Source organism: Babylonia areolata, chromosome 18, assembly GCF_041734735.1.
Source record: "Babylonia areolata isolate BAREFJ2019XMU chromosome 18, ASM4173473v1, whole genome shotgun sequence".
Lineage (NCBI taxonomy): Eukaryota > Metazoa > Mollusca > Gastropoda > Neogastropoda > Buccinidae > Babylonia > Babylonia areolata.
The window spans coordinates 28,163,237-28,174,398 of NC_134893.1; the positions used below are offsets into that span (position 1 = coordinate 28,163,237).

Below are 11,162 nucleotides of genomic sequence, written 5' to 3' on the forward strand. Positions count from 1 at the left end.
GTTTATATAATCTAAACAAACACAGAAGCAACCAAGATGTATAAAACCAGAAATACCTCATCTGTAAAGGCAACCATTCTTAGCACACTCTATATGTAATACAGTGTGGTGTAACATATTGTAGTATGTGAGTGTTTTGTGTATGCATGTGTGCACATGCACTGTCTCATATTTTGTTTCATAAATAAATTACATCATTCTGGCATGATTATTCATTCACCTCAAATCAGTCATTTCATCTTTTTTCTTTCCATATCAAAAGTGTGATTAAAATATCATTTATAACCATCATTTGTAAATTTGTTCCAATTTAGGGCAAATCTGTGACACCATCAAGAGTCATTTACGCCATGCAATCATAATCCTTTGACAATTGTTTTCAGTTGGTCTTGTTTCACCAAACCACGTACTATTGATAAAAGTTTTATGAATATAAATACTGAGATGAAATTATTTCTCATGAATCGAAGTCTTTAACACTGAGCTTGATAGAACACACGTACCATGTTCAGCTAAAAGAGTTGATAAATCCCTGAGAACACAGACACCACAAAATCGAACAGAAAAACTGTATAAATATCATGCAGCTGGGTTGGCTACATTCTTCAGGAAAACTGGTCACGGTTGATTTACCTCCCCTTAATCATCAGGTAAACCGGTCACAAGTAATTTACCTCCCTTTTCAGGAAGCATTTTTTCCCCCCAAAAAAAATTATGAACACTTCCTAGAATATGGAATAATATTTTCTATGTTATCAAAATTCAGTAAGATCATATTTCTTAGTCATAATGATAACATTAGATAAGAAAGCCTATAATTCTTTTAAATTAATATTTGTGTGATGGAATTTTGGCGCGAACTTCGAAATCTACTCAGTTACACAAACTACCTTCTACCTGTCTGCACCTGGACACAACCTTACCTGACACATGACCTTACCACACCATCACAATCAAGCTACAGGCTCTCACTAAAGTGCTTTAAACTATGATTTGTAAACGCCCCAAATGAAACACATTCTCCTGCTTTGAAAACAACAACAAAAAAATTAAAGCCATCATGCTTTAAAAACAAAGATAAATTACACACATATTCTTTGAACATTCCAAATCCTTATATGCTTGTTTCTGACTCTCAAGTACACACATTCCAAACAGGATCAAGAATGGGTTGGCAAGCCTGACAAAGATCTGACAAAGAGTTTTCGGCTTGTCTTTTGAAGTTTATTTTCATCGGTGATGGGTGTGTTGAAGTCTCGCAGGACATGACGTTCTGGGGATGGGGGAATAGGGGCCGTGAAACACTCTCGACACACTGCCAGGTACTTGTCTTCCCCACCAATGACCTCCACCTGAAAACAGGATGTGGGCTGCTGATCAACACTCATATTCACAACATGCATGATGCCATAAAAACAACAGAACAATACTGATATATGCAATGCTAATACTTCAGCTATAAGTGTAATACTATCTGTCAAAGGGTGAAGATACATCATCTGCCATCCTAAAAATTACAGTGACTTCAGGGCTCAGTCGTAACAGCAGAAAATATGTAATCCTAATGATGCTTCTCTTCATTCTTTGTGCTCTGGCCCATAGCAGATCACAGCTACCTAGCATGCAGTCTCCCTGTTTTCCTTCATATTCATTCACATTAACTTGTCATCAGTCTTATAAATATATATATATATGTGTGTGAGGCAGGATTGTGAAAACCCAGTACAAGTCGTAATGCACAAAAAACAAGTCATAATGAAAACTGAATTTTTTAAATTTTTTTTTTATATATAAATGTTGCATCTTTGAAATCTTTGAGGTCAGTAAGTATTTTAGCATAAACCTACCTGAAAATGTAGTATTTTTAAATGTTTTCAGGTGCATGAGCTGTTGGTACTGCACATCATACATCACTTGAGTTGCAATGTTCAGTGCATTTTGACTCCAGGCTTTTCTGAATTACATCAGCCTGTGATGTGGCAATTCATTTCATGATTGCAGTTAGTAAGCACTTTGTTTTTTGGGATCTAAAGTTAAGTTAAAAAGATTCATCAACATCATGGGAAATATTTTTTGTTCAAACACAAATGTGGCCTTTGTCTTTCATATTCACTGTCGCCGTTCACTGCCCTCCAGTGGCATGAGATCACACTCCACTCGCCATTCTTGATTTCCTTTGAGTACACAGAGAAAATATGATTTTTCGCATGATTTTTTTCACACAGAAATTTATTGGTTACTTAATTCTGAATCTTTTGACACCATGTACATGTTCAAGATAATTTTTTTTCTAAATTTACAAGCAGGCAAATATACATTTTCTTCATGAGCCGATTTCTCCATTTGTTCTTTTCAGGCACACCAACTTTGAAAAATTTATAGAAAAATAATAAAACTATGATTGATAGTCAGTTCTGTATTTTGCTAGCTAATCTGTGATTATCAAACTTTCTGAAAGTACAACAATGTCAAACAATGATAAATTCTGACATAAGCTGGGTCTCCTATGACAAGTGATCTTGAGACACCAATCACAGTTTATTGGTGTTTTTAATCATAGTCGGGAAAAGTCACAATCCAGTGACTTCCCAATGCAGCCCATGAAGGATTAAATAAAGAATAGGGAAACAAAATATACAGTTAAAAAATTAATGGTAACTACTAGATTACCACGCAAACAGGAAATTTTCTTCCTAAAATTACGTTTAAGTAACATACTTACCGTGACCCACAAGTGCAGACTCCGGCAGGGGTCTGATTCCTGTCCTGTGCAAACTACTACCCGCCTATGCGGAGAAAACGAAAGTAGCTACGGCCGATAACCTCCTGAAGTAGGTTACCTCCCCTGCACATCCCTGACTAGCGCCCTCTTTTTCCGACAGCCATCTTGACTCCTGATCCTCTGCTCTTCATACAGCTAAGTTTTTTTTTTTCATATTTCTGTCTGCTTATTGATTCTTTGACACTCATGTTTTGTATCTGATGAAGACTTGTATCAGGTCACAAAGTTACTTAGCTCATTTGGCCAAATGAGCTAAAATTATGGCGCAATCTCAATCGTAAGGGCCCTCTACTTTGGGTTCTCTCAACAATAGGTACAGGTACAGTATTTGGGGCAGAAATTAAGCCTTGCGTCATTAATAAGCCTTGTGCATTATTAGATTATAAAAATATCTCAATACAATTATGGGGGCTCTCACTTCCCTCCATTTTCAGTGGGCAATAGGCCTTACAGGCCTAAGGGCCTTCATATTGACACGATATGATCTGACACTGGGCCCTCAGCCTCGGGCTTCATCTACAACGCTAACCCTCCACCTCCTCCACTGCCTCTGCTCCCTCCGGTCGACTCCATACCTCCACCAACTCCTACGTAACTAATAGATTACCACGCAAATAATTCATCTTTGCACCTTACGCTTGGCGATCCAAAAGGGATGCAAAAGAGGTCGTAAAAGTATGCTAAGCATGAGTGGTCAGCTCAACTTGGCTGTTATTAACCCAAGCATTGTCAAGTGAACACACACTAACACAGGCCTTTACTTAAATCCCCCAAATTATGCTCCCACTAACCTATTTTCAATACATATCATTTTATGTTAAAGAATGTCCATTTTCCCTATGAAAACATAATTGTTATTTAAAAAAAGAAAAGAAAAAAAAGAGCATTACACTTATGAGAAAAAGAACTGTATGCAAGTCTTCATTCTGGCATCTTTATATCAGAAAATGCTTTATAAGAATACTCAATAAGGTAAACTAGAATAGTACTTCACAGAATGAATTAAATATAGAATATCATTATGGCTCCCAAGTATTAGGATTCCAAAAACAGAAGTGCACACAAGAGACTGTGTGGCAGAATGCACATTGGACTGAAGTGTCTCAATGTTGTCTGTTATCAGACTGTCACCTTGTTCTCTTGAGTCTTTCTCCGTGTGAAGGCGGCAGGCTTGAAACAGATAGTGCACACTGCTGTTAGTTTGGTCACACTCTCAGACACTGGCACCAAGTTCAGGATATCGCCAAAAGCCTGCACAAATAGAATGTTTTCACTTGTACAGTAATACAACATGCCGTCAAATGAATAGCATCTGTTCAAACTTTTTTTTTATAGCTTGAGTATATTTCTCAATGGTTTTTTCTTTCAACAAAATGGACATTTTCAGAGAGCTTATATTAGTTTTAAAGCATATGACTATCAATTCATTTTGCATGTATATGTTTTCAGACTACAGAAATTCATGCATCAGGTTTACTCATAAAATTACACATGCATACCCACATATACATCGCTGAAACTGCACTCTGTCCCTCACCCTTTTCTGGAATGTTCCATCCAGTGCAGCAACAATAACAATCTTTCCTTTGTCAGCCAGGTGGTCAGCAAATGTCACCACATCAGGAAACTGAAATACAGATGTAAAATGTTCACCATTTACCTTCATTACTTTCACTCCATCAATATAATCACATAAACTAAGGCACAATTGTTTCTGGCCAGGAAACTACCACTTTTCTATAAAAACAAACAAATCCATTCCAGGTGAATTAGATTATCAAAACAAAATATGATATTCTTAAAACAGAAGTGCTCATGAATATGTCTGAGATGGTGGGTAATATAAGAGAGGAAACGATCAAGAACTCTCCCTGTCCCTGTCTAAATTCTCTCCCTTTGTCTTATCTGTCTCCCCCCCCCCCCCCCCCCCCCCCCACCCCTGTCTGAGCTATATGATTGCTATATGACTCCCATTTAAGAAAACAAAACGAACAGAAGTTAGAACTTACAAACTGTCCTTCATCAATGCCAATCACATCATACTGTAGAGCTTTCTCCAGCACTGGCATCAGTTCATTGGTGGACACTGCTGGCAAGATCTGCCTGTTGACAAGACAGATTCAGAAGTCATCCACCAGAATAGATGTCCTGAAGTAAAGCAATTATAATTGTGTGTGCAGATGATAAGATCAAAACAGAGTATACAGTGTGAAGCTGGTAACAATTCTTATCATCATTATGATTAGAATGTGCTGAAAAAACTGATTTCTTATTCTTACACCATATTTGATGTCAACGAAGTATTTCCAGAGAAAATCATTTTATTGAAGTTTTTCATGACCACACTGAGTGACAGACATCGGAAACTTGATGTTATTCTTCAGATTCACATGTGTAAACATACACATCAGCCAAAAACACCATTTCCAATAAAATATTTAGTTTCAGAAAACAAAGCTTACCTGTCATGTGTTGACACTCCTTCTTCATTGTATCTTGTGTCTCCTAAATACTTGATTATTAAGCAGGCATACTGTGCTACTCTGTAACGCTTCAATCGTCTGATCAACTCTGTCCTGAAAAATTAATATAAAGAAAATTAATCAAGTACACTCGGAGCTGAGGAAAACAAAAAACAAATTTGGTACATAAGATATTACAAAATTTGTGTTAGTGGCACCTTTCTCAATATCTGGGTCAGATATAACTCTGGATTACTGTGGCATCAATCTTGTGAGTTTCAGTCAATTTTGTGTATGTTTCACAATTATACGTAAAAATGTAAAATAAAAAAATAAAATTCTCAGAAGTGTTGTGTTATATTTGCAAGAGACATGATGATGTGTCTGGTTGTGAGAAAAGAGATGGATGCCATTTCTGTATTCCACATAAGCCTGAAACTGAAGTCAATTTCATGCATTTATATGCCATACAGTGATACACACATATTGATAGAAATAATCTTATGGTAGAAATCACATTACCTTTGGTAGCCTGTAACTAAAGTCAATTTCATGCATTTATATGCCACACACATATATTGGTAGAAATAATCTTATGGTAGATATCACATTATCTTAGGTGTTTTTTGAACCCTGGAAACAAACATTTCAAGAACTTTTCAAAAGAAGAAAGATCTACACATTTACCAGCCCAATATTTCAAAGTTGGTCAACACTGGGTCATGCAATGTGCAGTCTCTAACACATTCCATGCACAGTAATCATAGCAATAGTCCTGAAAATAAAGTTCCAGCTGTATTCTTCAAATTCTGTTTAGAGGAGTGTGGATTGACCTTCAGTCCTATTCCTGAGACTGAGAGATTGTATTTGAAAGAAAAAGTGAAGTCCATCTCCACATTTTCATGACCTTTACCACACTTTCATTGTTTTGTTTGATATTAGAAGTGATGACCCAGATTTGGTTCAGAAATCTGCCAACGCATATCCTTCCATTTTCCAAATTCACTACAGAAGAAATGGTGAGATGATTTTTTTTTCAGTCTACAAAGATCTTGACAACTTATAACCATGACAATCATATCATCTTTGTCATAGAACTGACTTTGGGGGAGTTTTTTAATATTTAAATGCTGCATATTGCATTTAAAATCACTATCACATGGGTAAAAAAAGAAAACTTGGACAGTGTATTTTGAAGCGGTCGACATAGATGTAGGCTGTCAACATATGGTACCAAGAAGCTGAGATGGTCATGATGTCCATCAGTTTTCAATAATTCCCCTTCTTCGTTCATGGGCTGCAACTGCCACATTTGCTCTTATACACGAGTGGACTTTTATGAGGATGGCCCTTTTAATCCCCCACCATGTAGGCAGTCATGCTCCATTTTCAGGCGGAGGTTTTCAATAATGAAGTTTTTTTGTTATCCCTAGCAATACTTTGATCGTATCAGCAACATATCCAAGATTAGGAAAAAGAAAAAAACAAAACAAAAAAACAACAACAACCCCCCCCCCCAAAAAAAAAAAACAAACAAACGTCAACAACAACAAAAAAACCAAGAAAAGTGCTGTTGCAGCATTTTATCTTTTGTGATTTGGCATACTGAATAGGGAAGTGCAGAAACAGACACTGAGAAACCTGCCTTGTAGTTGTACACATATCAGTGCAAACCTGCAAGCATGTTGCATGCATTTTGTGTATGAGTGTGTGCATGGGCACACAAAACTCATGCTATTGTATCAATTCAATGCAAAGAGTAAAGAAGGAATATGGAGTGCCCATTTTTTCGAAGTTCCTGAAGAGGGATCAATATCGAGTTGGGTGATAAAAAAAAAAGAAGAAAAAGAATATTTTAATAATTTCAGTCCATTAAAAAACTTTATTTTCAATAATTCAAATTTCAAATATTCATGTTTTTTGTACTGCATTAATCTTGTTTATTCATTTGACTGAAATTGTGAAAATCATTCTTGTACAATAATTTATCATTCATAGCATGCATTAGAATAAGTCACATAATGAGTACATCTAATTTTGCACAATTGCATAATTTAACTTTGCATGTTCCACACATAAGGTGACCCATCTTGCAGTCCACACTAGTCTAAGTTACTTACGTCTTTCCTGAGAACATCGGTCCAATGATGAGCTGGAAAACAAAATTTGTTTTTATAAGAATGTTAGAACTTTCAGCATACTGTACAAAACTAAAACAGCAAGTTTTGAATTAAAATTTTTATTTTTTTATTTTTATTTTTTATACTGTTACAGGTATCAAATACTCTGTCCCAAGTATAGCACAACCTTAATAATTTTCATCCTTACTTATCACTGCAAACAATGTCATATCACTGAACAATTTTTATAATCATCATCAAATCCATCATGATCATCACATCAAAAACTAATAGGAAGCACATTTTATTGTTCATCAGAAAATTTACAATGTCTGCAGTGTAACAGGCCCATATAACTGGCTCCTGCTGGTAACTGAAGAAAGCAATGGTATTGAAAAATGGAGTAATATAGCATTTGTTAAATGGCTCAATGTCAAAGTTCTAAAGGTTATTCATGGAGTTCTCTCTCTATCTCTCTCTATACAATTTATAGCAAGAGCATTTCAACCGACACAGGATACATATTCAATGTATCAATTTATGATATAATTCTCAATATCAGTCTGAGATCCATAACAACAGGACATGGACCGATTGGAATCAGTCCAAAGACATGCAGCAAGATTTGCAATGAGGGGCTATAGGAACACACTAAGTGTCTCCAACATGACTGATCAGCTCAAATGGCCCAGTCTCCAACAGCCAAAGCAAACGGCAACACTGGCCATGCTGTGCAAACTGCAGCATGACAGTCTGCATGCCCTCCTTGAGGCAGAAGCTTATCACCCCCACCCCTGTGGCAAAAAGCCCACCCAGAACATCTGTCCCAGATCTACTGCTGGACACAGTACACTGAGTACGGGCAAGCAGGATTTCTCCCAAGAACAATTCCGGACTGAAATGCCCTGCTCAGACAACTGTGGAGGCCAATACTACTGGCACCTTTTTGTCCAGGGCGTCACAGCGGCTGCCAGATGCTTACAACTGACTTTTCATTTTTGTTTAGTTGCTAGAACCATCCAAGAGAACAGTAGCTGAGTAATATTCTAAACTGATCATAGATGAGAATAGCTGATGAGGGCTGGTGCTGTGCCAGCCCAGTTTACCCGAATGGTCTAGATGGCGGTCTAGCCTAAGCACTGCCATGTAAAGGTCCTTTTAAATTTAATAGGCACTGAATAGTTGTTACTTACTGCAGACACCCCCAGTGGTACCAGTAGTAGGATTTTTGGCCAAGCCAAGCAATAAAGAAATCAATAATCAAATGATTGTGGTCATTCTATAGAAGGAAGGAAGGCAGGCAGGCATTAAAATTTAATGTTGCAAAAAGAATATTATGTATGATCATGGGAATGTATTTCCTTTGCTCTTCCAACTGAGCTGTTTGTGTTACTTGCACAACTAAAATACAGCATACTTTATCATATCACATCAATAGGAAGGCCTTTGGCCTGTAACTTTAGTGTAAGGCCTTTTGCCTGCTTGAAATGGGGGGAAGTGAGAGCTCCCATAAATGTACTGAGAGATTTTGATAATCTAATAGTGGGCAAAGCTTATTAAAGAATAAGGAAATGAGTTTTGTATTTTAATTATTGAAAGTAGTGCCAACACTATTTTTAAAAGTATTCACTGTTCCTGAGGAGACAACATCTTGTGGCATATTATTCCAAACATTTGTTAGTCTGTTACAGTGTTAGTAAAAAGAAATGTCCAAATCTGGCAGTTTTAACAGAAACTTTTCAGTTTGTTGTAATGTCCTCTTGTAACATTGTTGTCGTTTAGCTTTAAGGTGAACAAAGAATATATCAATATAGATCTTGATCTAGTTTTACTCAATTGCTGTCATAAAAACCATGAGTCATTAGGACGCTAAAATAGGGCATTACCCCCCAAAACACCCCAACTACAACAAAACAAAAAAAAAAAACACAAAAGAAAAGTTAGACACTGAACTAAAAGAAAGCAGCAGTGTTGTGGCAGACGGCAACTAAGTTGCAGCTGCAGTAGAGTTCAGTTGTTCCAGCAGCAATCTCTTCTGCAGCTGTAACTGTCGGCGACTGCTGCAGTAGCACTTCAAACTAACCTCAACATGTCCAAAACGATCCTGATTCTCGTGTTTGCCGTGACGTTTCAAAGTCAATGCACCATCTGATTTGGAAGCGTTTTCACACATTTTGAAAGAATTTATGCTGTTATCAAAATAGAAGGTCTGCAAGTATCGTCTGCTATCTCTCTCGTAATTTGCCGCGTAAACCGCGCGCCGAATAAGGGGTGCTCTCGTTTGACATATCATAGCAGTCGTGTCGGCGGAGTGTTTGACTCGTCGGAAATTTTTCCTTGATCTTCTTCCCGTGAAAACGTTCTTAAAGTTCTGCTGCAATTTGGTGTGTGGTTGTGTAAAATATTTAAAAATCAGATGCAGATAATTATAGAATGGAGCGGGAAAAACCCAAACCAAACAAAACAATAATGCAGAAGGGAAGAACAATGCTGCCAACAGAGTGAAAAATGCAGATTATACTGAGTCCGGCAGAAAGCACGGGAACCTCTCAAAAAAGGTCTCATTATTGTTTTCAGCGGTTTTGGGTTCTTTAATACGTATATATCAAATATCCGACTGATTTCACTATGGATTTACAAACGTCAGATACAAGAGGCGTGGACTGTAGATGAGGAAAGAGGGTGAGGAATAGCAGTGAGGGTCTTCAGCAACTGAGCGACTTACTTCGCATCCAGGATTAGCAATACCATCCAAAACCCAAGCACTGAGCAACATGACCGTAGGAGCATAAGCCAATATATAGACCAAGTCATTATACTCAATTCTACCGCCGTTGGTAAGCTATACACTAGTGACCCCATCTGATTCTAGTGACTGACCTTTATCAGTGCCCCGGTAGGCTGACAGAATAGATTGTGGAGCATCTAAGCCATTTGCCTGAAGGACGAGCAGATGAACACCCAGTGGTTTAAAGCAAACAAGAACAAACTGAACTACCGTGGCGAAACTTGACTCGAGTACGTCTTAAACAAAATGAGCTGAGACATTTTCTTAATGGGGGTAGGCCGTCCATTTTGCAACTCATTCATCTCTAGACCTACTCATTGAGTTTGAGGCTGCTCTTGTTAAGACTTAATTGGCGTAATCCAGGAAGGGGTAGACAAGCTATTGCCATATGGACAGATACTTGCATGGCTTAGAACTTACTGTGAGTTTGCTGTCCATGAAGAGTTTTAGCCCCAGTGGTTTGGTCATAAGAAGACCAGAACACATTGGGAGGCAAGCCGGGGGAGAGGGCATGTGGTGTGTTGGGGGATGGGGTGGGGTGGGGGTACAGAAGGCCATACTTTGTTTTCCCACGATACCAGCCTGTAGAGTTCATTGTGTAGAAGACTGGTCTGAGTGGTCCTGGATGTCTTAATGACAGATGGTGCCTGCAAGGTAATATGCTTATAAATTCAGTCTGTTGGGCAAATCGTTGATATTGAGGAAAAAAGAGATGGTCTAAATACAGGCCCTTGTGCTGAGAATTTCATTATGAACAGATCATCCATGCAGGCGTCTTCTCTGAACTGCCTTAATCAACTTCTGATTTGGGACTCCCAAGAGCGGCGCCGCCTCTAAAATCCGTCTTCCGCTATGTATCTGATGATATATGATGCTCTGCGCGATAATTTGGAACAAACGTTTGCAGAAAACACTTCTTAGGGAGATGGGCCTACAGTTTTTGTTTTACGCCAGCTTTTTCAAAACGCCACAGTTAGCACTGCTGCTAATATTGTGCATTTGTTGTTCAT

At 37.9% G+C, this 11,162-nt stretch overlaps 1 protein-coding gene across 1 annotated transcript; it reads right to left on the minus strand.

Moving 5' to 3' along the window:
* Window positions 1–1,052: 1,052 nt before the first annotated feature.
* Window positions 1,053–9,572, minus strand: LOC143291922 (thymidine kinase, cytosolic-like). The gene is made up of 7 exons (XM_076602060.1): window positions 9,448–9,572; window positions 7,365–7,396; window positions 5,245–5,358; window positions 4,792–4,885; window positions 4,320–4,409; window positions 3,914–4,033; window positions 1,053–1,352 (listed from the first exon to the last, which is right to left on the minus strand). The coding sequence occupies exons 1-7, from the start codon at window positions 9,535–9,537 to the stop codon at window positions 1,161–1,163; spliced, it is 732 nt and encodes a 243-aa protein (XP_076458175.1). The 5' UTR covers window positions 9,538–9,572; the 3' UTR covers window positions 1,053–1,160.
* Between the last annotated feature and the right edge of the window lie 1,590 nt (window positions 9,573–11,162).